This window comes from Mycteria americana, chromosome 14 (genome assembly GCF_035582795.1).
Source record: "Mycteria americana isolate JAX WOST 10 ecotype Jacksonville Zoo and Gardens chromosome 14, USCA_MyAme_1.0, whole genome shotgun sequence".
Taxonomy (NCBI): domain Eukaryota; kingdom Metazoa; phylum Chordata; class Aves; order Ciconiiformes; family Ciconiidae; genus Mycteria; species Mycteria americana.
The window spans coordinates 2,027,855-2,055,654 of record NC_134378.1 but is presented as its reverse complement, the minus strand read 5'-3'; the positions used below and the strand labels follow the sequence as shown (position 1 = coordinate 2,055,654).

The window sequence follows — 27,800 nt, the reverse complement described above, 5'->3', positions numbered from 1 at the left end:
AACCTCTTCTTACCTCAACCCACAAGTTTTCTTACTTTTGCTCTTCCCATTCTCTCCCCCATCCCGCCGGGGGGGGAGGGTGAGCGAGCGGCGGGGTGGTACTTAATTACTGACTGGGGCTAAACCCCAACACCACCTTCCATCCCTGGCGTGGACTCTTCCCCCCTCCTTTCAATAACACCTCCACTGCCCTCCCTCCTCACAGGGAACGGCTATGAACTCAAGAGCCTAAATCAGACAACAGCTTGTCAGAGCTTACTTGGGCAAGTAAAGAACTAGCATCATCTTCTCCTAAGCCACATATTTACCTACCACTTGCTTTTCTTCCTAAAAGAGTGCAGTTCTGCAAAATGTCTTTTATTAAAAAAACCCGAAAAAATCACTGGCACTAGGAGCTGCTTCCAAATGCAAACAGAACAAAGGCACCCCCCTTTCCCACAGCAAAACATGTACATTTCTGGGAAGGGCACAAGACGGGAACTCCGTGATGCTGCAGCTGTTCCTCTACAGGAAAAGAAGGTGCAGAGACCGATCCAGCCTCCGGGTCTCTGCCTCCAGAACAGCAGCTTTGGGCTCCCTGAGCACAGCTGCTAAGGAGCGAGACAGCTCTTGGTGAAGGTCTGACAGCTCCTGGCTGGTCTTTGCACAGCACTCTATATAGTCCTGCTTGTCTTTCCGTTCTCGTGCCAGCTGCGTCTGCAGAAGGGACACCTGAAAGAGGCAAAAGGCCGAGCTCAGACAAGCCCACGCTCTTAGGACCATCCGTAGCTCCACGGTACCGGCTGTCAGGGAAGACGCACCCTCTAACTCCAGCCCTGACCAACTCTTTGTCCTTGTGCAATGGGAAGTAACAGGTTCCCACAGTCGCCCTGACCTGAACTCGCATCAGCAACAAGTTGAGTTGCTTGCTGGCATACCACTCACACCTACAGCACCGAGACACGGCAGGTATCTTAAAGAGAGAGGTTCCTACAGGATTTGGTAGCCCAACTCTTTTTTTCCAGAGAGAGAGTTGGGCTACTGACACCTCAGTTGCACCTCCTGCTTTTTCCTCAGCAGGAGGACTACTGCTTACGCAAGGTACTGAAGAGCTGCTCTGTTATGATCTGGGTTAAAAACTTGACAGCCAGCACCTGAAAAGGGAGCAAACTCTCCTTTTTCCTAACTGTAGAGCATTTCACAACCGAGCAGAGCATACTTTGCTGAACAACACCCGGGGGGGAAAATGAGCCTTAAAGGACTGCTGAGGCCTCGAAACTCCTCCAACTCTATTCTTTCCTGGCAACACGGAGTTGGGCCTGCTGGGCTTTTTGGTGGGAGAGACCCAGCTGCTCTCACCTCCTGTTAGGTTTGCAGTGCAGCGCAGCCACAGCAGCTCTGGCAGGTTGCCCTCTGCCTGCTCTGGAGTGGAGGAGACGCACCCGGAAAGGAGGACGTCAAAGGCACTTCACAACAAACACTATGCATAGGCTAGGGACCAGCACCGCTGAAGAGAGGGACAGAGCTGACCTCCTCTCTGAAATAGTAAGGGCACCTTTGTGAAACTGGGCTTGGAAGCCTGAAAAACCCTCCCACGCTCTGGTAGGTAACCCAGAGGTACGAGTGGGAGAAGCGGCCATCTGGGAGCATCTGCCAGGAAGTGGGAGATGGAGTTCCAGGTCCGCTGTTGCCCAGACCCGGAGGAGTGCCCTGACTAGCCAGCCGAGGACTATTCTTTGAGCAGAGCACCTCTGTTTTCCTGCTGAACTGCGGAAGCAGGTCCACAGTGCAGGCAGACACAACAGTCACAAGGGCAAGGGGGTTCAGTGAGTTATCTGTAGCAACGGACCTTCAGGCACGGAGGCTTCCTGGTGAAAACACCCTTAGGATTCACCTTGATGGCTTCAGCAGAATTCTTGCCTCACTTGCCAGAGCTAAGCTTCATGTACGTGACTGACATAAATATTGTCTGCATTTTGCCCTGAACGCCTGTGAAGATTCGCCTCCTCAGGGAGGCCAGGGTGTACCAGACCCATACACGTAGACGGAAGAGAAGTCTGGCGACCGCTGCTACTGCCAATACCACTCTCAAAGGACGCAACAGGGTTGAGCAGCTGGAATGTACATTCTTACTCTGATAAAGCAAATGGCCATACAGTGCTTAGGTCTCTGACTCGGTCTGATGCTGGGATCACGATTAGCACAGCATAGCAATACGAGACTAACGCTTGCCTGAAGGCTATAAGCTCTGGCACTGCCTCACATCCCTGGCGCTCCGATACGACGCAAGCTCCGCTGCTAACAGAGTCAAGGGAAAATGGAAACAGGCAACACGATGAGTAAGATTCAAGGGGAGCATCCTTAGAATAGTCTCTACTTTCAGGCAAGTTTTCTGAATTTCCTCCAATCCCTCTCCCACCCTGCCTGACCTTTAGGCAACTCAGAGACTAGACCTAGGTGAATGATGTTGTTAGGCCGTGGCCAGCAGGCCTGTCCGACGCTGCCCGGTGTACTCGCTTCCCGACAGCCAAACCAAACTCGGGCTGTAGCATCGTGCAAAGTTGTGCCCATCAGTACAGCCACGGCGGCTTTTGATGAGAGCTTTCCTACTCCTCACCTGGTTCTGCAACTCAGCTAATCAACTGCAGCGAGTGTGAGGCTCCTCCTGTGAAGAAAACGCAAGGATTTCTTTTTAGTCTCCAGTCTGGTCAGGGCCATGGTCTATCTGTGACTTCCATTAGGTTTCTACTGAGGGGCTGCTGCCCCTGGGATTTGCCATCGTTCCTCCGTATGGCCAGAGCCTCCTCCCACCAAGTAGGATTCTGTTCTCACCTGGCTAGAAGCAGGCATCTTGTGCTGGTCGGACTCAGAGAGAGAAACTCCACGTGCATCTGGCAGCGACCGACCACGACACTGTCTCTTCAGTCTCCTCCGTTCACGTTCCACCTGCACGTTGGACAGGAGAAAGGGTCACAGAAACTGGCCAGCAAACAAGGAGCAAAAGGACCGCTGGACATCATGGCAAGGAGGTGTCTGCTCAGAGACCGTTAATGGCCCCAGAGAACGTTGGGGGCAAAAAGCACGCCACGTAGGCTGTGGAAGGGAAAGAGCAAGAGGAAAGAGTTCCTGACACAAGAGAGTCAAATGTGTGTGTCTGGGGACACTGGGGCAAGAAGGGTGGTACCGGAGTGAATGTGCATTTGTGAAGGCAATGGGGTGCCAGAAGAGAGAGAAAATACAAACGTGTGTGTCCACGGGGGAAAGTGGGAGAGGGAAGGAAACAAGCAGAGGACTCCAGAGTGCTGTCTGTGTTGCATTCCAGAGGACCGCGAGGCTGTGCAGAGGCAGCGAACGCCTGTTTTACCTGCTCAAGAGTCCTCCTGAGCTCAGCATTGAGTTGCTTCAACTCAGCCTTCTCCAGTTCCAGCCTTGCAACTGCTCGCTGCAGAGATTCCAGCCGCTGCGACAGGAGTCTCTTCTCCGAGAGCCACGATAGCTGCTCCCCTTCTGCAATAGCCTGCTGGGTATTCAGAGAGGAGATGATGTGAGCTGGTGCCACACAAAGGTTAGGAGGGCCAGAATCAACACGTGGGGGAGAGCGACCGGACTCAGGAATGGACAGTGCCAAGGCCCTTCTTCTCCTCCTGGTCCACGGGCCCAAACCACACCCTCTTTTCCTAGGGGCCCTCCTCCAGATCACCTTGGAGAGACGGACTTGTTTGTTCTGGACATGCTTCCTGCTAGTTTGGTTCAGTGTCCCCCATTCTGGTTTTGAGAGAGACTGGAAACATTCCTTTCCTATTCAGCCACTGAATGGTTTTACAAAGGTCTGTAGCATTTCCAGCTCCCTCTCGCTCAGCCATTTCTTGCCCATCAGGAAGACTTCCACATGGACGTGTTCCTCTTAGGGAAGCTTCTTCACATCTTTGGTCATCCTCTTTGACCTTCACTGTATATTCTCCTATCTATAGTGCTACTCCCTGTCCCTGGACAACCAAACAATATGCAACATGTGGGTGAAGCATGTAGTTCTGCAGTGATAAGACGCTACGGTTTCGTTCTCTGTTCGTTCTCTACTGTTACATCATGGTTACAGAGCTGCTCTTTGACAAAAATCACATTATCACCCAAGCCCTGTGCACTGCTCTGAACCGCGTCCAGAGCCACCTCCCCTCTCGTGGGTTTCTTGACGAACTGCTCCTTGAAGCAAGCTCGGACAGCATCTGTACATGTGGTCTTGCTATCAGCACTATACCCATCTCTACGGATGCACCTGCATTACCTGATCTAATGCTGTCGCATACCTGATCTATATGGATGCAACTGAAATCTCCCCTTGTTTTCATGTGGCCTGCCCTTGTCACTTCTCTGCTTCCCATCAACAGATCACAATACCTGTCACCATCCCCATCAGGCTGGTAGTAATATTTCTCAAGTAATGTGTAAATGTATAATGCATAAACACAGTCTTTTATTAGCAGCATTTTTTATATGCCTGTAGACTAACGGAATGCTGGAAGTGCTGGCAGAGCCCCAGGCAAGTCTGCAGCACAGGCTGTCGCAGCTGTTCCACTAGCAGTACCTGAGTCAGGTCGCCTTGGAGAAACCCACACAAATTTGCCTTCGTGCTTTTTGGACTGCGGCACAAGTACATCCTGAATGTGCAACAAAGCCTTTAACCCGATCAGGCAACGGTGCGAATTCCGTTCTTTTTAGTACACCGGAAAAGCTGTACCTCCGAAATCTACATCTCTGAAAGCATCCTCGAAGCACCATCAGCGTGGCTGCTGTTCAGCCATCGTTACAAAATTCAACTAAGTTTAGTACTTTAGTCTGGTCGCCTGCGCCCTTTTTCCTTTCCATGCCAACGCCTAACCGCGACACGTTGGCTAAGCTTGCCTAGATAGGAGAGAAGCCATGACCCACCCCCAAATGTTGGACGTGATGTAATTTTAACGGCAAGCTCTCTATTCTTTCAGTAGTTCTGGGCTTGACAGAAAACATTCTAGCAGGTGAATGGTCTCCGGCCAGAGCTACACAGACAGGCAAGCCTGCTGGCCGCAGTCACCGTTTCTTTGGCCAAGAAGCAGGTCATCTATTTATGGGAATGTATATTCCCATATCTTTATGGGAAGCATCTTTAGGAGCCTTTATAGACATGTGAGTTGACTGATGATGGATCACAGTGCTTACCGGAAGATGAAACCGGTCCTTGTCCCTCTCTGGAACCATACCCTGCAGGACGGCTATTTCTTCCCTCAGAGTCCCATTGGCCGTTTCGCTCTTGGTAAGGGCAAGAGTCAGTGCTTGTGCCTTCGCTTTCCATTTGATTTCTCTGCTTTCGGTCTGCTTCAAAATAGCAATCACACGCTCCAATTCTTCCGCCTTTGCTTTCCTCTCATCTTCCAGCTGTTGGGTTAGCTCCTCCTGCCTTTTCAAGAGACGGTCCCTCTCCTGGAGAACTTTCCTCTTCTCTGCTTCCTCTTCCTCCCATTTTTGGAGCCTCTGGAGTTGTTTCTTTAGGGTCTCTTCATCTTTCCATCGCAAAGCTGATGTTAATTGTTTCAGGAGTCCACTCTGCCTCCTCAGCTCCTGTTCTCTCCCTGCCAGAGTCTTCTCTAAATACCTGACTCTGTCTCTCTGGTGCTCGATCTCTTCATCCTTCTTTGTCAGAGTCTGCCGAACATGCTGGAGATCTTCCCGAAGACCTCTGATTTCCTCTTCTAGCTCTTTTTGCTCACCTTGAGCCTTGGTCTCTCCTTCCCTCTCATGCAAGGCTTCTTCCAGGAGCTCCTCTTGCTCCCGTATCTCTTCTTGCTGGGATCTGATCTCCCAGTCTCTCTTTTCAAGGGCTGTTGTCATTTTGCTGACAGCGATCCTTTGTTTTTCTTGCTGCTTCTCCAGCTCCTGGATGTGTTCTTGCTGGGGTTCCGTCTCCTGTTTTTTCTCTGTTATGTCCTTAATAACCCGATTGAGGGGAGGTTTATGCATTTCTTGCTGCTTTTCCAACATTCTCATCTGTTCCTGGTACAACTTCATTTCTCCCTCCCTCTCTGACAGGATGGCAGTCATATGAGTGAGGTTCTCCTGCAAAGCTTTTACCTCTGCTGCCTCCTTCTGTAGCATCTGCATTTTCTCCCACTGCGTTTCCACTTCCTCGCTTTTAATTTTTAAGATAGACAATGTAGCTTGCAGTTCTTGTTCAAGGGAGTGATTCATATCTGTTGCTGTGTTTGCTCGCGTTTCAGAGGCTGTGACAGATTCCTGAAGAACTTTTATCTCCCAGACCAGTTTTTCTTTAAGTGCTTGCAGTCTGTCCCGTTCATGCTGCAAAACAGGGAGGAAAAGATTCAGTAATTCCATCTAGGTATGCTTGCTTTTCGTACTAGATTGGAACTCCTGCTCCAGTGGCAGTCAAGGGCTGAGGTTCGAGCTTTTTCAAGTCCAGACTAAGCATGATTTAGGCAGTGGCATGATGATGTTCTCTCTAGTAGGGAGGAAGGGAAGAGAGAACAACCCCAACATTTGATCATCCCCCCCCGCCTTTTTTTTTTTTTTTTTTTTTTTTGAGAACAACGTCAACATTTCCTTTACCTTTTTTTTTCTTTTTTGGACTCACGGTCAGATCACAGCCTGTCATTCTGTGTTTCAAATCAGGACTAGTTTTCCCCTTGCAGACATACATATTTAGCTGGATCAGCACTTTTGTTTCTCAAATGTCTCTCTTCTTTCCCCACTGTCTGCTCGCAGATGATGGGCAATGGTGAACAGCTTTCTATTCTTAGCAAACTTTTTCTTCTCACCCCTTTTTCCAGACCCAGGTATTTAGAAATCTAACTATGGATTTGGACACAAATAATTGCCAAAACCATGCAATGTAAATAGAGACAAGGTTGACAGTTACTTTGACTGAAGCTTCACGGGCAGAAATCTTCAGAATTGAGGAAAATAAGCATAACGCAGTTTTATGTGGCTATGGCGTCTTTTCCGACTTATTTGGAAGAACGCAATTGGAAAAGTGAAACCAAAAAACAGGTTGCTCCTTAGAATTATTAACAGAAGGCCAAAAAATAGGTAAGAAATGGCCCTTCACGGCATCTGCCAGCCTCACCAGGACATCCCTTCTTTGCTTCTCGGTGCTCTCGAGTTTCCTTTCCAAAGACGCCACCTCCTGATGCAGAGTCATAGCCTCCTCCTTTAGAGACTCTTTGGAGGCTGCTAGCTGAGACAGCAACTCTTCCACCTCAAGGAAAACATAACAAAGCAGTCAAAGACTACAGCTTGTCACTGTCAGCCATACCATATACTGTCAGGAAAGGGAAAGAACCACTTTAAATTTCACCCCCTCATGAGAGTAGCAGGTTCACAATGGATACAGCTGACTTGTTTAAAAATCTAAGTGGGTCACCACGTTCATCTGAAAAACCACCTTAAAAAACAAGGCTAGCAGTAACAGGCCAGCAGAAGCCCCTTCTGGTGATTGCTGGCAAACAAGCAAAAGGACTAGCCCATCTGGCCAGGGCAGCAGCTGAGATTCAGCTGACCAGTAAGTCTCCTTCAGACCAGCTGAGCTGGAGGCCACAGTATGACGGCAGGCAGAGGGATTAGCCCATCAGCCTGCTGCTCTGCAATGGAAAGGCAAGAAGGGGAAGAGACCACCTGGTTGATGGCTGGAGTAGCTACTGCTGTTTCAGTCACCTGTTTCTGCAGAGCATCCCTCTGCTGAAGAAGGATATTCATTTCCTCTTTGATGGCTTTGATTTCTTCCTTGTGCCTCTTCTCCACTGCCTTCATCTTACTCTGAGTTTCCTGCAGCTCTGCTTGCAGCTTTTCTGTGATGTTCTGCAGACACAAATGGAGAGCAAGTCACTGGCACCTGCCATCAGGTCCAGCCTTTTTCTCCTTCTCTCTCAAAATCACATTCATTCAGCCCCTTCTTGCTGCTTTTCTACCCAGCTCTGCTTCCATTGTGACCCTTCCTTCCCGTTGCTGATCTCTGGAGCTTAGCAGGCTCTGTGCTTTCCGTGCCTGCAGTAGTCCTTGCCTCCTCAGCCGCAGGACTTAGGGTTTATTGCCTTGTTCCTGCCCTTCGCTCTGTTACCTGGCGCTCTCAGCCTCTCTCTCGGCTTCCCTCCAATTGCCAACTGCCTGTTCTCTCCACCTGCCCTACTAGTCAGATTCACCTGCCCATTCTCTTGCTGCTCTTTCACCTCCTGCCTGAGCTGCTGTAGCTGCTGCCAGGCTTCTCTTAGCTCTCCCTGAGTTTGCAGTAGCGTCTCTAATAAAGCAGCCTTCTCACTCTCCTTTTCTAGCAGGACCTGCACAGCAAGAAAGAGAAGACGGCTTTAAGCTTCCCATACAGAATTAGCGTGACAAGACTCAAAGACTGATGGGCTCACACGTGCCCAAAGCACTGTGCTGCTGGTCTCCTAGGTCCTGATCTGCCCACTTGGAGGCACGGGTTCCTAAGTGCGACTGGCTTCAGGACGAACATGCTCCATCCCCGGTCCATCTGTGATTGACTCTCCAGCAAACTCTTAGTCATCTAACCCAAAAAGGTGTGGCATTTCTCAAGTGTCTCGCCTTGCTGGGGAGGGTACGTGTCCCTCGTCTCCTGCTGTGTCCCGTTTGTCTTTCAGTAGCGACTCTTGCACCTAGTTAGCAGTAGAGAAAGTGCAAGGCTGCCAGAGGGCTGAAGCTAGCAGCTCCTTCAGAAAACTCATGTATTCTAAGTGGGGTTTGGTGAAAATTACTTCAGTGTTAAGGTATTCCGTAGACTTTGGGAAAGCACTGGCACGACAGGGACACACTGTCATCTCTGAGCGCTGCCCTGTCATTTCAATACCCGTAGACACAGCTGGGGGTACTGCTGTCCCTAGGCAGCCTGCATAAAGAGGACTTTGCGTAGGACACAAGGAGGACTCAGCGTGGGACAGGCTTGCTTGGGCACAGGAGATCTGGGCACAAACCAGCTTACCAGCAAGTGACTTAAAACACAGCCCAGAAGACACCTCTGCGTTACTGCTCAGAAATACTTCAGAGGAGTCTTTAACAAGATTTTTCTTTTGCCGACAATCCTGCTGCGCCCCTCCCTGTCCCCCCCCCAGACAAAAACCCCATCCTCATGGGGATTCAGTCCTGCAGACTCAGTTTGGTCTTTCATGGAGTTAAGGCTATAAACGCGTATCAGGAAACATCAAAAGAGGACCGTTAAGAGAACGGTGAAGATACTCTGAGGCAAGTCTTACGAAAACCAGAATACAACAGCAGCACAAAAATCAAAAACGAAAGGTGACATTTCTGCCTGGCTTCCTATGAGAGGTCTCATTCCTAGTCCCAAAGATAGCCCTGCACGCCTTTCACCTCACCACATTCAATGCAGAAAACAGGTAGGGCACGCTCCACACAGCCAACTCCCACAGCTCCAGCCTTGAAACAAACCACACAAATTCTCCTTTCACAGTCTTTACCTCTTGCTTGGCATTTTCGACTCTGCTTCGTTCCTCCTCTTGTTGAGCTTGCGTGGTAGCAACTTTCTGCTTCATATCAAACAGCTGCTTCTCGTGCTCCCCTTCGGTCTCTGCCTTCTCCTTTTCCCATTGCTCCAGCATCCTCTGCAGCTCTGAATGGTGCCCTTCCCGCTCACTTGCCTGATGAGGGGGGGGAAGAGACTTCAAGATGACGTCCCAGCCAAGCTCCTCAAAGAAATGTGAAGCTTCATCCCTCCCACAACCCCCCACCTCAAGAGTGCACAGCAGTGGCTTTGTGCTCTCCATAAATCATGTCCTGTCAAGGAACTTAAAAGGAGGGTCAGCAGGTGGAAGAAAAGGAGATGTTACCTTCCCCTCTCTGATGGCTGCCCGTTTCCTAGCACCTCCCTCCTCAGGATTTCTCTCCACTCTCAGAGTCTCTAGGTTCAAAGCTCACCTCCCTTTTCATCACTGAAAAGCTGCAGAGGGACTGCAGGGTGAGGAAGAGACCAGTACCCTCATGCCCTAGTCACGAGACAGGCCACCAACTCAAGTACCAGGAACAAGGGGCCTGTTCCATATGCTCCAAGGCCAAAGGTAATACCTCTGTCAACCCTGAAAGGGCGGAAAGGAAGGAACCAAGTTGCCGTGACTGCAGTTGCCGGCAATGTCCGGAGACTACTTTGTGGTAGACTGGAGTCTGGTAAGATCCCAGCCCTTTGCTGCCATGCTTTGGGTGGCGACCACCCAACCCTCTGTTGACCTCATCTCACGCCCACACTGAATCCGTGCCTGCATTTACCGTCCCAGCACAGTCCTGTGGGTCTTCACGTGCCTTCAAGTACGAGCCATCGGCTCTGCTGCCTGGCCTAGCAACGTGTGGCCTACGACAGACGATTGCTGCCGTTTCGCACGCTCAGGCTATTATTCTTCTAAAGCCAGCCCACAAAGCTTGCTTGAAGAATTCCGAAGCATAACGTTTCCTACCAGGTCTTGCAGGAGCTTGTTTATTTCCACTTCGTGCTCACTTTCCCGAAGCTTGAGGGTGGTGTTATACTGCTGTTCTGTCCGCGAGAGCTCTTGCGCCATGTCTTCCCGTTCCTGCTTCATGAGAGATCTCTCTGCTTCCAGCTCACATTGAAGGCACTTCACTTCCGCTGCAAACACGACAAATGGCAAGCTTCAGAGTCTACACAAACAGTGCTTCTGACTTACTGACCTTAAGCCATTTGAATTGCAGTGTAGGAGGGATCTGCCTCCAGCTCCTTCACTCCTCAGAAGCACTGCGGACAGAGAGCTGTTTTTATGCCACCTTCTCTAGGGAGGGGGACCACCGGAAACAAAGCACACGAGGCTCTCACCTTGTATCACCTCCTTGGCCTGCGTAACTGTGTGAAGTCGGATTTCAAGCTGACTCCTGGTGATCTCCAGCTGAGATAAGTGCTGCTGAGCCTCAAACAGGCTGGATTCCAGGGTCTCCTTCGCTGACCTGCAAGTTGGGAATACGGAGAGAAATTAGTTTCTTGCTCCTGACACCCACAGGGAGCTGTTCCGGTAAGGAGTCGTTCAAGATCCCTACACCTGAGTATGGAAAATGGGTCGCATGGAAACGTGTGTATACAGAAAATGTATTTCTGCCATTTAAAATAGCCACGCAGGCCCCTCCGAGGGAATGCCCCGGCTTTCCTTATGAGCTAGCCTAACACAGGAAGCCCAGCCAAATTCGATCTCAATAGCCACATCTTCAATCGCTGTTGTCTGATCTATGACGTGCAGGTAGCTGTGCCCACAAAGCCTGTGCCAGCAAGCAAAAGCCCAGCCTCTGCTCACAGCCCGATTCTCATCAGCACTTCCAAGTTGCTCTGCAGGGGGACAGAGTAAGAGTATTTCCCTGGCTGACCTGTGACTTTTTAATGCTGTTCTTAGTGCAGGTATAGGTAGGTCATTTTCCAGACTCCCTATGGTTCAAAGGGACTAAAGAAAGACAGCAGATGATACAGCAAAATCTCATGCTTGTAGCAGCATTTGTAAGAAATCAGAACTAGATTTTATCTGAGCAAGCACTACCTGAAAGGAGAGACAGGTATCCTTCAGTTTAAACTGTTGGAAGTTCAAGAGAAAAACTTGCTGCCTTTATTTCAGCACTGCTAACTAAGTAGGCAGTAGCCCAAATGACTCGTCGCTCTTCAAAAGGGAAGTTGTGGTACCGCAGAGGCAAATTGTTGCATCCGTAGACTTCAACCAACTGCTGCTGCGTATGACACACAGGCTTCTGGAACCAGGAGCTGCAGTTACCTCCCTGACCTAGCACAGCGTCCGGTGCGCCAGGTTCCTACAATACACAGCAGTGCCTCACTAGTGCAGGGATGCAATCAGGATAACGTCCTCCAAGGTAAAGGGGCACCTGAGTGGTACAGCAATAAAACCCACAACAGAAGGACTTCCCTACTTCAATGGACAATGGAGGATGTATCTTCAAGACGGAGAACAAGCACATGTTTCCAATTATGCCAATCTCTGGCAGTCCAAAGTAAACATGTTAAAAAAAAAAAAAAAAAAGAAAAAAAAAGGAGCTGAACATTTAATAATTTAATAACAGCCCAACAGCTGACCCAACATAATTCAGCTGGATCACATCAGAGAAGCTGGAGCTCAGAAGAAGCAGCAGCTCTCAAGAAACACACCGAGTCAAACTGGTGTTCATCAGCCTTGCTAACACCATACTCTGGAGTGGTAAAGGGTAAAAGTCAAGAAGCACGACAAACAATCTCCAAAGTACCATTTGTAGAGCTCTGCAAGTTCAGGAGTCTTCTAAAAGCACCTAAGAGGAGGACAAACATCTCGATACTTTTCTTTCTTTTCTTTTTTTTTTTCTTTCCTTTTTTTTTTTTTTTCCGGGAAAAGCAGAACTTGTGCAAAGCAGAACCAAAACCAGAGAGAAACTTCAGGTTTCAGTAAACATCTGCATGGTTTAATTATTACTCAGTTCAGAGGCAAGTTGGCTCGCTTTGGACTTCACACAGGAACGTGCAAGGGGGCATAAACATGAGCCCAAGGCTCAGGAGAGCTTTGCTAGCTTTAGCTGTCAGAAAAATAACATTCAAAGCATGGTATACTGGGGGGGTTTTTTTGCTCGAGATTCTTCCCTTTTCTGTCCATGGAAGGTGAAAACATCTGAAAAGCACACAGCATGCAACACATCCTTGTGTAACGATTACCACCTTTATAATTACAGACCTTAAATAATGTCCTGCCTAGGGTCTCTTCCCTGCCTTTACCTGGCCTCTGCCAGCTGCTCTGAAAGGCCTTGTCTGTCCCGCTCCGTGGCTGCCAGTCGCACCTCCAGGGCAGCCTTCTCATGCGCCAGCAGTTCCTTCTCTTCGGACGCCTTGGCCAGTGCGTGCCCTTGGAGAGAGGACTCCTGGCGCAACTGCTCCAGGCCACTGCTAGCCGACTCTTGCTGGCGGGAAACCTGAAAGCGGGACAAAATGCAGTTAGAGTCCTTTCTCTGGAGTTCTGTGCAGAGCCAGACAGTGCCACTTCTGAATCAGCTAGAGGAGAAAGAGCTCCTGTGCTTTGGGCTGAAAGTTTAAGAGCATCTGCTGTATACCACACTCATGCCCTGGGCTGCCCAAAGGCACTGGCACTGTTAACTTGAAAGGGACGTGTAAGGCTCTGCTGGGTTGCCTGGGACCAGACAGCTCCTTCACGACAAACACACATACCCCAGACTCCGTGTTTTCATGCAAAAACACTGCATTTGCCAGAACTGCCACCTTGCCAACTAGAATTCTATCAGAATCTAGTCCAGTGCTGGCAATTTTCAGGGAAGGGTGAGCAAAAGCAACTTTGCTCGCTGAAGAAAGTGAAAATACATGTGGTTTCTCCTTCTAGGAAAAAAAAAGATCAAGGTCTCACCTACTTCAGTGTGTAAAGCAGTTGGATGCAATGAGGGGATGCTTAGCCCTTGTGGTGAGCAGTGCCATTTAGTGATTGATAAAAGCCTGGCTGATGTGGCCAAAGAGACGGTAGACTCTGTTTGTACAGTACTTCATGTCAACAACACGGTTTACTTGTCTGACACAAAGAAGTTGCCTACTATACCTTGCCGGTATTCAAGCTTGAAGCTTCACCGTGATTTTTTAGGTTTTGTCTTCAGTGCAACACCTCTGCTGGCTACTTGCCAAACATACCACGTACTCCAAAACTAAGACTCTCCAACAGAGAACAGACCACCAGAAACAAACAATTCTCTCAGAGTTATCCCACAGCACCCAAGATTGCACATTATGTAACTGACAGTTAAACGATGACAAACTCCCCAGTCTCCTCCGGTGACACGATTCTCCCAAGCTCTTTTGCCAGGGTACCAAAATCAGTTCGTCCAGAGCGAAGAGTCTTGTGTGATCACCTATTTCTCACCTTCTTCCTCAAAGCCTAAAGAGGCTCTAACAATTCATAGAATCATCACATCATTTAGGTTGGAAAAGACCTTTAAGACCATCAAGTCCAACCATAAACCTAACACTGCCAAGCCCACCACTACACCATGTCCCTAAGCACCACATCTACACGGCTTTTAAATACCTCCAGGGACGGTGACTCAACCACTTCCCTGGGCAGCCTGTCAAGCAACGCTTGACAACCCTTCCGGTGAAGAAATTTTGCCCAATACCCAATCTAAGCCTCCCCTGGCGCAACTTGAGGCCGCTTCCTCTCGTCCTATCACTCGTTACTTGGGAAAAGAGACCACCACCCGCCTCCCTACAACCTCCTTTCAGGGAGTTGTAGAGAGCGAGAAGCTCTCCCCTCAGCCTCCTTTTCTCCAGGCTAAACAACCCCAGGTCCCTCAGCCGCTCCTCATCAGCCTTGTGCTCCAGAGCCTTCACCAGCTTCCTTGCCCTTCTCTGGACTCGCTCCAGCCCCTCAATGTCTTTCTTGTAGTGAGGGACCCAAAACTGAACACAGTATTCGAGGTGCGGCCTCACCAGCGCCGAGTACAGGGGCACGATCACTGCCCTGCTCCTGCTGGCCACGCTATTTCTGGCACAAGCCAGGATGCTCCTGGCTGCCTTGGCTACCTGGGCACACTGCTGGCTGATATTCAGGTCCTTTTCCCCCAGGCAGCCTTCCAGCCACAAACTTGCCTGTATGTCTTAAAATACAACGTCAACAATTTCAAGATGTCATTCCCATTCTTAGCAATACAAGACAGCAGACGTTGACTTGCAGCTTCGTCCCACTCTCTAGGCTCAAACAAACGGAGTTTTGAAAGTTGCAGGCTTCACACCAAGAAGCATAAAGAGAAACATGCAGCCCTGCTTTTTGCCTCAGAAGAAGGATTCGGAGCTACACAGTTTGTTTCCTTTGCCACACGCGAGAGCAGCAGCCCCACTCAGATTCGTGGACAACACAATCATCTCTCTGCAGCTTATCCAAAGGCAAAAAAGAGGCCAACACAGGCAGGTGGATTCAAAGAACTGTAGAAGCAGAAGACAACTCGGAGAATTGCAGAACAGCTCTGCAAGCCATCCACACGCTTCCAAAAACGAGCAAACAAAGCCTTCTGACCTCCAGCACTACCAAGTGTCTCCTTGGCAAAAACACTGCAGAATCCCACAGGTCACAGCTTCCCTGAGCCAAGCAGCCAAAAGCCCACCCAGAAGCACCAGGTTTTTGGTCTCACCTGACTAAGTTTCTCTTGGGTTTCTTCCTTCTCCTCGGCCAGCAGCGTCAGCTCTACCCGCAGCCCCTCCTGCTGCTCCTCTGCTTTCTTCAGCAGCTGCTCCAGGTGGGCTTTCTCTGCGCAGAGCTCCTCGTTTGTTCTTTTATACCAGTTCAGCTCCTCCTGCTCAGAGATCTTTGCTCTCCCCATCTCGTCCACTTTACCTGACAGAACTTCATTCTCTTGCTCCAGCTACAATCACAGAAGCACAGAGGAAATAACATACAGTAAGATTTACTCTGTAGGAGGTTTGCCTTGGACAGAAAAAGGAACAACATTTCCATATTCACTCAGTCATACTGTCAGAAGGCATGAAGTCTGAGAAGCAGCAGCAGCTGGAGACCAACACCTGGCAAGATCTTTGGCAACTCTGCTCACCTGCAGCACAAGGTTGTTCAGTTGCACTTTATCCAAGCCAAGAGCTTCATTGATACTGCTCATGCTCGCTGCTGCAACACGTAGATCCGCTATTTCAGCACTCAGCTTATTCTGAGCCCCTGTCAACTCTGCTACTGACTGCTCTGCCTGAAGAGACAAAAGAACAACGTGACAACAAAGGCAGGAAAATCCCTGACTCCAAGCAGCAACTCCACATCCCCTGTGTGTCTCTGACATACTCCCAGTTCAGCGCTCCCAATAAGCACGGGGGGACTGACTACCCCAAAGAGCCTGTGTGGTCTGATCGCCGTTTTCCAAGAAGGAGGAGGACGACAACGTTGTCCCTGTCTTCTACTGCCAGAAACAGCATCTGTGGTGGTCTTGCTATCACTACTCCCTCTCCCACAAGTGCTACCTAGCAATAAGGTGACCGTACCTTCTCCAGTGCCGTGGTAAGCTCCTGCTTCTCTTGCTTCAGCAGATCCCTCTGAAGCTGCGATTCCTCCAGTGTCTCTCTCGCCACTACCAACTCACTCTGTAATAATGAGTGTTTTCCTTCAAGTGCAGCTAAGTCCTGCAGTCTATGAGAAGGGGAAGGAAGGACAAACAAGTTTTTAATGTAAAAACATCCTCGTTTCCAAAGCCAAGACTACATACTACGTCCCAGGTACGGCAGTTTGAATGCTTTCCAGCAGCTTTCTGTTTACACCTAAAGAATGCTGGAATTTCCTGACTAGAGCTGCATCACTCACTACGTCATCGACGCAGCTGAAACGTGCGTCGTTGGGAAAGTAAAACGAGCTTCCAGAAACCACAGAAGGTTTCCAAAAAGCTCAGGTGCTCTCAACTTCACAGCTTCCTGCCTGTTAGTTCTCTCTCTCCTTTTTGATACATTGGATACAAGACTTTCCAAAGTTCTTCTTTGGGTCAGACAGACTTTTGAAGCCCAGATTAATATTCCCACAATTACTCTTGCCTTCAGCAGTGAAACGATGAAAGAGCCTGCAATCTCTCTGGGGAGGAGATGTGTATGAATTTCCAGGCCAATAATCAGAGGATCACAGGGATGAATCAGGCTGGCAGGGACCCCAGGAGGCCTCCAGCCCAATCTTCAGCTCAAAGCAGCTGGGCTCAGCTATGGGATCAGTCCAGGTTGCTCAAGGCTCCGTCCAGCTGGGGCTTCCAACCTTCCAGGGATGGACTCTACGCAACCTCTCTGAGCAAGCTGTTCAATTTTTGTTCTCCTTAAATCCAGGCTGAGCCTCTCTTGTTTCAGCTTAAGCCTGTCATCAACTACTCTGGGCAGGTTTGGAATGGCTTTTTTAAAGGGTCATAAAGAAAGTACAAGGAGGCAGCTACGCTGCATGTCAGTAGGCAGCCAGACCTGCCCACACGCTCCCTGCGCCCTTCTATGCTACAAACGATGAGCGTGCAAAAGTCATTCTTTTACGGTGGGCCTCCTAGAGTCCAGCAACGCCCACCCCTGCCCAGAGAAAGCTTGAACACTCACAGGAGCTCCTGGTCACGACGCGCTCTCTCCATCGTCTGTTGCTGCTCCACCTTTTCCCCCTGGGCTGAATCTTCCTTCAGCTGCAGTTCAGTGTGACTCTGACGCAGGCGCGAGGCTTCTTGCTCCGTTACTTCCAGCTGGTGCTGTAGCTCTTCCCTGGTCTTCTCGAGGCTTGCACAGTCGCTGCAGAGACAAGGCTCAGTTAGAAGAATGAAGCAGCCTGCAGAGTCACGGAGCCCATTTTCATCATTCCAGGATGGAGTTGTGGGGAGCACGGTAAGGAAGAACTTGCTCTTCCCCTCACAAAGTGACTGAAGAGGGAAAGAGAAAGGCAGGCAGGCTTTTGCCTTCATTCCGTGAGAAGCAGCGGCTAGGAAAGGGCACCCAAAGAACAGAATTCAGAGAAGCAGCACGTCGAGAGGGAGGCACCTTGTATGCCAACATCGCGCTCAATCTCCAAGACAGCCTCAGGATTCACAGCAGAGCACGAAAAGCAGTGACAGGAGGATGCCAAAGTGCCCAACAGAGGCAGGCACGCAGTAGGGCAGGCACGGTCTTTGCCCGTAACACCTCTGCACTGCCAGAACCGGAAGCAGATTGCCTCTAGGACGCAGGAGAAGGAGGAAACACGCACCTTCTGAGTGCTTCTACCAGAGACTGGAGGTGCTGCCGGTGGCTGCTGGACGTCTTGCATTCCTCCTCCAGTTGCTCAAGCCTTTGCTGCAGCTCGCTGCACTTCTCTTCTTGCTGTCTGTGCTGGTGCTGCAGGAAATCAATAGAGTCCTGCCTGGCAGAAAGCTCTTCTTTTAGGGCCTGCAAGGAATGGGCAAGGAAAGAGCACAAACAAGCAATAAGGAGCAGGGAAGACGGCTCCAGATAGCTGGGGGAAGCAGCAAGCAGAGACACAGCTCATCTGAAGGCAAAAGCTGTGATGAGGGGGTGGAGATCAAGGAGAGAAAAGCAGTAGAACACAGAGCCGGTGAGACTGGCAAGGCAATACGGTACCAAGAGTGAGAAGGCTAGAAAGAAACTGGCTAAACTGGCTCAGTAAATGGAAAGGTTTCAAGCTAAGGGAGGCATCAGCAGCTGAGCCTGTGGCCAGTGGTGAAGACAAGCAGCAATTCTCACCTGTGTTGCTCCTCGCCTCCTTGCCAGCGCTTCCTGAACCAATACAAAGGCGTGCTCTGCGTCAACGGAGCTCAGGCAAGAGAGGATGGTGCTAGACTCTGCATGCTGGGAACTGTCAGTGCAGAGAATGCTGACCGTGCTCTCACTGTCATCTAACACCACCTGAAAGCCCACATCAAGCTGTTACTCCTTGCTCACGCTGCTTGGTTTTCTTTACCTATTTCTCCTTTTTCCCCCCACTGCACCCTAGCGTCATTAAAAACTCAAGTCTCTCATTTCCTCCCTCGGCAAAGAAGTTTTGTCCCTGTGGCCACAAGTACTCCAGGGATTTCTGAATACAGCTACTAGAAACAAGGCAAAACAAGCGTGCAGTGCCTGGAGGCTGCCTGAACGCCCAGTGTCTTGAAGCTCTCAGGAATTATTTTGGTCTCCTTCAGCTTCTCAGAGCCACGTACACGAGCCCCAGACCAACACTGGAAACAGCAACGAAAGGAAACATTAACACTGCCCAGGGAAGAAGGAAGCTGAGGAATACTGGAAAACGGCAATCAAAAACCCAATGTTTGTAATGACTCCGAGCAGCAGCACCAGAGGGTAAAAATGACTACCTTATGTAGGGAAAGAACTGACTTTGTGAGAGGCTGTGTAAAAGATCTGATGATTAACCCCCCCACCCCCTCCATAGAGTGAAGTTTAGGACTAAGCTTTGGGGTAACTTGAACACTTGGACCAGTGGTGATTCTGGGGAAATAATAACGGTCACTGAAGGTAGAGTGAAGGAGCAGAGTTGGCAAGTGCATCGATTGAGTCAGTGACCTTTCATAAAAATCTGAAGAACAACAGAGTCATTGCTCAAGGAGGGTGGGGGAAGCCTCCAAGCAACACTGCAATACAGATGTCAAGGGGCCAACTCAGAAAGCACAGTCCAGGAGAGACCTTAGCGAGACGGTGAAGGCAAAGGTGCTGAAACTTCTAGCGACTCAGCTGCAGTGTCACAGGACAGCCAACTCGGAAGTCATAACAGGTTTTATGTCAGAAAAGCGGTATAAAAATGAAACAGCCAGTAGCAGCTAACGTGGACAGTACACAACATGCCTATCTATTCCCCGGGCTGGTCTGTTGCCTTCCTCAAGTACAGTTCAATCCAACTTACAGGGATGTGGTCCCAACCCTGTACTCACCTCCGTTATATCTTTTATCAGCTTTTGGAGGGAAAGATTCTCTTCTTTGGTGCTTTTAGCCAAGGAAGCTTCATATTCTTTCTCTAACCGACTCGCTTCCTGAGAACAGAATAAGGAAAGGCTGGGCAGGGAAGAGCTGCTCCCCTCTGTAGCAGTCCCACCCTCAGTGGCACTGTCATGCCGGTAAGCCTCAGCCCTAGTGATTCCAGTAGATTCCTTCCCCTATCTATTCCATCTCTTCTTTGCTAAAACTAAGAAGAGAAAGACCAACAGCTAGTTTTTATAGACTGCTATGAAGCTGTCAAGTCCAAGGAACTTTGACCCCTAGAGACTTAAAGTCACAGGCAGAACAGCATTGGTGCAACCCCCCTGAGGAAGACACCCGAGTTGTCTGCAGCTCCCCTGCCACTGCCTGCACCTGCACTGACTCCACACGTGCCGAACACACAAGGAATATTTTGGCAACGTGCCTGATGTTCCCATACAGGTAGCATCTTGACCGCTCCTTCTCTTGAGGAAGCCACACCTCTTTGTGCTAAGGCTGGGGAGCAAACACTGGGCTATCGCCCAGCTCTAAAGGTAAAACATACTAGAATCTCCACAGTGTCGTTAAGCGTTTTCACGGTCTCCTCCTTCTCCTCGTTCTGCCTCTGAGACTGTACGAGCAAGGCTGAGAGCTCCATCACCCTGAGAAGAGAAGGTCCACGTGCCATTCCAAAAGCGCTGCACACCATCACCTGTTAAAGAGCTGAGCAGCTCCCAGAAGCACAGCAGAGAAAGTTCAACCCAGAAAATACAGCAAAGGCAGCGTCCACCTCTACAGGTTAACGTGCTTGACGCTGCAAAATGGCACTTCTTGCCCCAAAGGCCTCCTGCACTCAGCCTTGCAAGGAATTGTCAGGACAGAGGTGCTACGTTGCTTATGATGGCCCCGGGCAAATTCCTCCCAACTCCTTTAGCACAGCCCTTTTGCTGGGTACCAAAAGGGCTGTCCAAGAGACAGAGCTCTCTTTAGGCTGCTCTCAGTTTCTCACCAAGAATCAGTTAACAGCAAAAACATCGTAATATGCAACCTCTTTTCCAGCCTTGTCTTACTCAGAAGAGCTTCTGTCAGTCAGTCGTTTTTTCTGTCCTTTCTGTTGAAGGCAAGAGTTTGACTAGGGACAGAAACAAGGCTGTGCACAAGGGGTGTGTTTTAAACGTGAACACAGCCGCTCATCCAGGAATCCCAGAAGCAGCCACAAAAGCCATAACGTTGGTACTAGCAAAGTTTAAAACACCTTTACCTGTCCTGAAGCTCCTTCTTCTCCAGGTCCCCCTTGGCTTGCAAGCACATCGCTTCCCGAGCCTTCTGGTTTGTTTCCTGTTCCGCCTGCTGCTGTGCCAGATCCTTCAGGACAGGTCTACCCAGAGCGACGGACTCCCAGAGCTGTACACGGGAGTGCAGGCGGGAGCAGTTTACAAGTACAGATCCAGAAAGCCTCATTTGCTCTGCCTTCAGCTCTGACAAATCTCTGAAGAAGAATACAGAAAGAGCTCATGTTCACACCACCACCTCCATCAGCTGACTCGCTTCTGAAGCCCGTAATTGCGCAACAGTAAAAGCTGGCAGGAAAGACGACAGCTCCCCTGGGGACGAGTCATTCACCTGACACTCTGGGATCAGGACACACCTTGACAGTTGAGCAAGGAGTCTACTGGACCGCTGAGGAATGAGTCTGTTCTCTCCTCAGAGATAAGGAGGCACAGCCTTATGGCACAGCCAGAAGGCTTCAAGGACCTCTAATTACTCTTATGAATTGTTGCTCCTGCTCTATCCTATTAGCGGACTCTAATTATCAGTAACAGATGCCAGGAATTTTACCCAGGTCCCCAGCTTTTACACCTAGGGGATCGGCCTTAAGCGACCTCTTATTATCAGCACTTGGACTGCTAAGAGGCTCGTGACAATATCCACATAAGAAACGTTTCAGGAAGGTGGTGTGAGAATAAGCCTGGAATGCTGTAACAAAAAAGCACAAATAATACAAGAATTAAATAGTAGGCCAGGCATACTCTCACATCAAGGAAAGCTTCTAATCAAATCAGATAAATGGCTGACAGCCACCCAGAGTCTGAAATTGCATGCTGGCACCAGAAGAATGTACTATTAAGGCTACACTATTGTTGTCTGTGTAGAAGGCAACTGTGAGAAAGAAACCTCGGGGAGTCCAGGAGCAAGACAACAATCATAAAAAGAGGCATCGAACTAAGCAAAATACATTGGATAAATGCAGTACCCGGGTGGAGAAGCTATTCTTTCTCTCAGCAATGTTGGTACAGGAATAAGCGGATACCAACTGACCAGAATAAACGAGCGGATACAAACCGACCGCAATAAACGTAAGCTGGAAATGAGAAGGAAAAAGTATATATATATATATATATATATATATATATATATATATATTCATGAATGATCTTTCCACCAGGCGCAGTGGGAAAAGAAACTCAGGGAGATTTAAGGCAGATTTTCATCATTCTATGAAATGGACTGCTCTACATGCTGCAGGCACAGCTTTGGTGAGTCTCTTCCAAGGTGTCCACGTATGCCTGTGTCTGTGTCAATACGCCCAAACATCACCACAGTCAAGTTATCTCTTCGGGGCCTCGGCATTGCTTATAGCCGAGCCCCTCAGTTTTATCTGAAAACCAGCATCACACAACAGGATTCTGAAAATAGCCTAAAGCATGCTTAACGGCATTGCTGCAGACTCCCAAAGGAGAAATCGTATCTTTAGCTGCAACTAAGGTAACATCGAGGCTCCAAAAGCAGGTGTGACGGGAAGCTGCGTTTTCTCTGCAAGAGATCCAGCCTTCACTTCTACTCACCGGTCAGTGGCAGTCTTCATTTCCAGGAAATGACGGCGGAAGGTTACCACCTGGCGCCATAGGCTGAGTAGACTGTTATGGTCACCCCTTACGTAGTTGTCGTAAAGCTAAACGTGCAAAGACAAAAAGAAATGCCAATTCAGCCTTCACTGTCACCGTACAAGTCTTTCAGACAGCAGAGAGTACAACCACCATCACCAGCTCCCCTTTAATAACTATTGCAACGGGGGCATCAAGGACTGAAGAGCCACCACGGAAGCATCCTCAGTAGACCTGCCACCTGACTTCAAAGAAGGGAAGATCCACGCTTCTCCCCGCAGGAGTGGATATCAGCGCCTTGCAGAGGTGTCTAGCGGTCTTGGTGGAGGAAGACAAAACCAAGCCCCTCCAAGAGCAGTGTCAGATTTGCTCACAACAGGCTCCTGGTAAGGGAAAGGGAGGCCTGTCTTGTTCTTCTGTTGGCTACTCTGAATGTGAAAACACACAGACCTCTCTGGTCTCCACTGCCCTAGGCGGAGAGGTAAGAACTCTTAAAAAAAGACGAGCGTTCACGTGTGACTGCCCTGCAGTGCCCAGCAACGGCAAGCCTTTGCCCATAAGCCCGAGTACTATGGTCACAGCAGGCGGGCATCTTCCATCACCACAATTTGCTGGCACTCCTCCATCTCACACCCCTGTCTTCTGCTGGTCAACACCAATACACCCTCAATGTAGCCACAGCTTTCACACAGCAAGTTCTCTGTGACAGGAGTAAAATGCGTTCTCATTCCACTCTGGCATCACATCTGACGTTCCCGTAGCCTACCCTTACCTCACGTTCATTGCGCCATTCGCTCTCCTTCAATTCCAGCTCCTCCCGGGCCCTCATCCAATCCGCCGTCAGTTTTCCAACATCTTCTTTAAGGGCTGAATTAACCTCATTCGCTTTACCGAGCTGCTCCCGCAGGAGGCTGTTCACTTCTGCCAGATTCTCACACCTTGGAAAGGGAGAAACAGCAATGAGGTCACTGAACAACTGCTGTCCACAAGCAGCATCCCCGTGATTTTCCAGCTCCCTCAACACTGACTTTGCTGTCAAACGGAGAGGCAGTACAAGTGCTTTCTAGGATTAACTAAGATCTCTCTGTGATGGCAAACTCATTTGCTTCTCCTTGCTTTAAGCCTTCAATTTCCACCTACAGTTTCAGTTTCCCCTTCCTCTTCAACTTCGACGATGCCCACAGTTACCGTCTTGCCTCCCCTTCGTGCTGTCTGATCCCTGGATGCATCATCTTTCTCCAGCATTCTCCCGAGTCCCTCACCTCCTCAACCACAGAATCATTTAGGCGGGAAAGGGGCCTTTAGGCGGGAGGTCACCCCGAATAACCCCCCGCTCAAAACAGAGCCATTCAGCACACAACACTATTACTGCACCACGGAAAACAGCTTGCGGACCTTTCTCCTTTCAAAGCGGCTTGCCGAACCGCTTCCCCTGGGGACACCAGGCAGCACTGACAGGTTTTCCCTCACTTCCATGAGCACCCAGGATACCAAGTATGAGGGAACGCTTCTTCCTTTTACCTTTGCTGCTCCTCTGCCAACCGAAGCAGTGCTTTCTCCAGGCTGTGGTCTTCTGCAGCTTCCCACCTGCCTGGAACGGGTCCCTTAAGAAGAAAGGAAATGCCTAGTCAAATCCTCGTGCTCCCTTCGCTACTGTGGCATCCATCGCTTTCCCCTCCATTTGCTGGGTAGCTCAGGAGCTCGTGCCTTCCTCCAGGCATAACAGTGTCGCGACTACGGAGAGGAAGGGAGGGGAAGGGCGTTGCTCAACGCGAGTAGCTCTCCTCAGTCTCCCACTGTTGCACTCTCACAGCTAGGTATCCCCAGCTCCTGACTGCGAGTGCTCGCTTCGACTTGAAGCCTGGGAACGCTCTCCCACCCTCCGACCCTTCGTTTCCGAGGTTTACTTCAGCCGCGAAGCAGAAAGAAAAGCACAGAGCCAGCTCTGTATGTTGAACGCCAGCATTCTTGCCCTCCAAAACGCTGTTGTTTCTACCGATTCTTTTTCCGAGACAGCCGTATAACGTAAGGGGCAGTCTAGCCCTCTCCTGAGACCTAGGACAAATGTTACGCCAGCAATAAAGCACTCTGTCACAAACCTAAAATCCTTCCTGACAGGGGTTTCTGGACTGGCATTTCTGGGACTACTGGCTGCTCTGAGAATGGCAACCGGACAAAACACTGACGGGCAAACTTACAGCGCTTCGTTAAACCCTCAGGCAGCAAACTCTGTCGTTTCCTCTGTCATTGCTTTGGGGGGCTTTTTTTGCTCTGCGCTAACGAACGCTACGTCCACAATCTTTAGTTAGCAACCTGCACACTCACCCCTCCTGCTTCCAGTTGCTGCCGCAGCTCTCGGCACCAGGTCCGGTACTGCAGGACCTAGGTGGATACGCAGAAGGAAGATGAGCGAATGCAGCTTGTAAGAGGCTCGGCTCCTCCTGCATTAGCTTGTCTCTAAGTCCAAGCACAGCACGTTTCACAGTGCTGCCGACGATACAGTCAACAAGACGTCGTTACAATAAGAGGGAAGCTTCACTTTCTCTAACATTAAAGGAAGCGAGACAGGGTTTCTTTCACACGTAGTGCTGCCTGCTCATCCTGAGGCAGCCTCGGCAAGCAGAAGGATGGGACAGACCGAGAGAGCCATGCCTGGCCCATGGCCACCACGTGCCCCAAATCAGTATGGCCAACGGGCTCAAAGTCCAGCGGGTCCCTGAAGTCAGAGAAACGAGCCTTCAGAATTGCTTTGCAGCATTTAGCACGTCAAGTCGGTTCTGACCGCAGGCCTGCCCAGCCCCTGCACACTGCGGGTTTCTGTGCCGCTGCAGAAGACAAGCACGGCAAGAAAAGCAGGACGACCTTACCGACAGCAGCGGTGCCGCGACCACCGTCGGGCACGGGGCCGGGCAGGGCACGGCCTGCCCCGACCCTCCGCCCAGGCCTGGCATCCTCCCCGCTGCCAGCGCTCCGGCGCCCCGGGCCAACCCGGCCAGAGCTGCCTGCCTCTGCCCGGGGCCGCCCGAACCCCCCGCCGGCTCGACTCCTGCCTCTGGCACAGCCCCCCGCTCCCGTGGCCAAACAAAGGCGTCTGCAAGCCCGGCATCTCGGTTTAAGCACGGAAAAGAGCGACCGAGAGAGGGGCGCGGGAGGGGGACGGCGGCAGGGCTCGGCGCCTAGCACACCTCGCGGGGCGGGGCGGGGCGGGCCGGGCCGGGCCGGGCCGGGCGGAGCAGGGCGGCTCCCGGGGCCTCCCCCGAGCTCTGGGCTCGGCGCCGTCCCGCCCGCGGCAGCGCCGGGGAGGGCCCCGCGTTCGCCCCCCGAGATCTCCGCCGCCGAGTCCCCCCTCAGCGCGGCGCGGGCGGCCCGGGCGCCCCGCCACCGCGGCCCGTCCCCGGGCAGCTGCCCCCGGGCAGGCGCCCCCGCTCCTCACCTTCGCCTGTAGCTTCCGCACCAGCACCGCTTGCCGGTGCTGCGCCTCCTGCGAGCTCTGCAGCCGGCGCCGCAGGGAGGCCTGGCTCGCCGCCGCCATGCCCCCGCTCGCCAGCCGGGCCCGCCGCCCGCGGGGCTCCGCCGCCTGACAGGCCCCGCGGCGGGGGCTGCTCGGCGGCCTGCCCCGGCGGACCGCGCTCAGGCGGCCCCGGGCCGCGGCCTGGCGCCTGCCGGGGCGGGCGGAGCGGCTCCCCCTGCCCGCCGGGCGCGACCGGGAGCCGGGCCGCGGGGCGGGAGAGCCGGGCTCGCTCGGGGCCGCTCTGTGGCAGCGGGTCCCTTCTCGCTCCTCGCTGACGGTGCCGCGCCGGGCTGCGGTGCTGCCGCGGCGGAGAGGCCGCCCGGCAGCCGTTTGCTCCAGCGAGTTCTGCTCAGAGACCGTTAACGGCCCCGCAGAACGCTGGGGGCAAAAACCGCTCCCCGTGGAATCTGGGAGAGAAGGAGCGGGAGGAAACGGTCCCCGACACCAGAGCGTCGGGTGGGGGGGCACGGGGACACTGGGGCGAGAAGCGGGGGACCCCCGCGACAGTAGGAAAGGTCCATCGCCCGGGGAAGCCAACTGAACAACAGCCAGAGCTTTCCACTAAAAGCTCAGACTTCAGCCCTTGACTGCCACTGCAGCAGGAGTTCCCATCGAGTACGAAAAGCAAGCATACCTAGGTGGAATTACTGAATCTTTTTCTCCCCGTTTTGCAGCATGAACGGGACAGACTGCGAGCAGTTAGAGAAAAACCGCTAGGGGAGAGAGAACTTCAAATCTACAGGACAGCGTACTCCGCAAATTAAGCTTTATTTCCTGAGCCCATGAAGAAACACAACAAACAAACAGGACAAACAGGGCTCAGTCCCCTTTGCCCAGACTAGGCTATTACATGAATTCACTGACTCACCACTCAGGTCATGAGGTTGCATAACTTACAACCTGTAACACTTAATTCATGCACTTGTGAGGGGAAAAAAACCCCCAAAACAATTAGTTCCCTGGTGAGAGTGTTCATCCTTCCTCCTCCATCACGGTGCGGGCGTCCCCTGTGTCACTCTGGGAAGCACAAAAGCCTCAGCAGTCCAGCTGCTGTTGGATCCGCTTCAAAGGCTTTTTGGGTAAGCGGATGTTTTATACCTTCCAGCTTGGAAGTCTGGTCTGTACCATTTCCAAAAGCCAGCAGATTCTGACAGTACTGCCAGACAAAGGTGATGGCTGCAGGAGACAGCCAGCTGCAGGTGCTGATGGCTGCATCATGGCCCTTTAGCTCTTTCTGGCCACCTGTGCTGCCTACCTGGTGCTCTCGCTTCAACCTCGTGGTGCTGCTCCCAGCATACATCAGGCCTTAGCATGAGCTGGGTTAGCCAAAACGTGAGCAGGAGCTGAGTGAACCGTCACATCCACCCCTTGGCGTAGACCTTGTTCTAGACCTTGGCTAGACCAAACATCTAGCAAAGCCTTTGCCTTGGTGAGTGGCGGTACTGTTACTCCTCTTGCCTCGCCAGGGGTGAGGGTAGGGGAAGGGTTTGAGCACTTTCACTGAAGTCCGGCTTCACAGTTCGTAATCAGGTAACAACTGGTCCTGCATGCTCTCAACAGGGCCAGGTAAGCGATAAACACAGATATCTCTACTGCTAACTAGGTGCAAGAGTCGCTACTGAAAGACAAACGGGACACAGCAGGAGACGAGGGACACGTACCCTCCCCAGCAAGGCGAGACACCTGAGAAATGCCACACCTTTTTGGGTTAGATGACTAAGAGTTTGCTGGAGAGTCAATCACAGATGGACCGGGGATGGAGCATGTTCGTCCTGAAGCCAGTCGCACTTAGGAACCCGTGCCTCCAAGTGGGCAGATCAGGACCTAGGAGACCAGCAGCACAGTGCTTTGGGCACGTGTGAGCCCATCAGTCTTTGAGTCTTGTCACGCTAATTCTGTATGGGAAGCTTAAAGCCGTCTTCTCTTTATTGCTGTGCAGGTCCTGCTAGAAAAGGAGAGTGAGAAGGCTGCTTTATTAGAGACGCTACTGCAAACTCAGGGAGAGCTA

The 27,800-nt window shown here is 51.2% G+C and overlaps 1 protein-coding gene across 1 annotated transcript; it reads right to left on the bottom strand.

Moving 5' to 3' along the window:
• Positions 1-380: 380 nt before the first annotated feature.
• Positions 381-27,092, bottom strand: LOC142417133 (uncharacterized). The gene is given in 27 exon segments (XM_075517494.1): positions 381-711; positions 2,597-2,644; positions 2,812-2,925; positions 3,344-3,499; positions 5,173-6,306; positions 7,091-7,222; positions 7,678-7,821; positions 8,163-8,297; positions 9,450-9,629; positions 10,437-10,606; positions 10,811-10,938; positions 12,728-12,921; positions 15,136-15,366; positions 15,553-15,699; positions 15,989-16,133; positions 17,063-17,245; positions 17,697-17,875; positions 18,191-18,352; positions 19,372-19,470; positions 19,962-20,058; positions 20,658-20,885; positions 22,243-22,349; positions 23,054-23,219; positions 23,803-23,885; positions 24,607-24,663; positions 25,715-25,933; positions 27,048-27,092. Coding segments are annotated over 27 exon segments (4,890 nt in total). The 3' UTR covers positions 381-504.
• Positions 27,093-27,800: the final 708 nt, after the last annotated feature.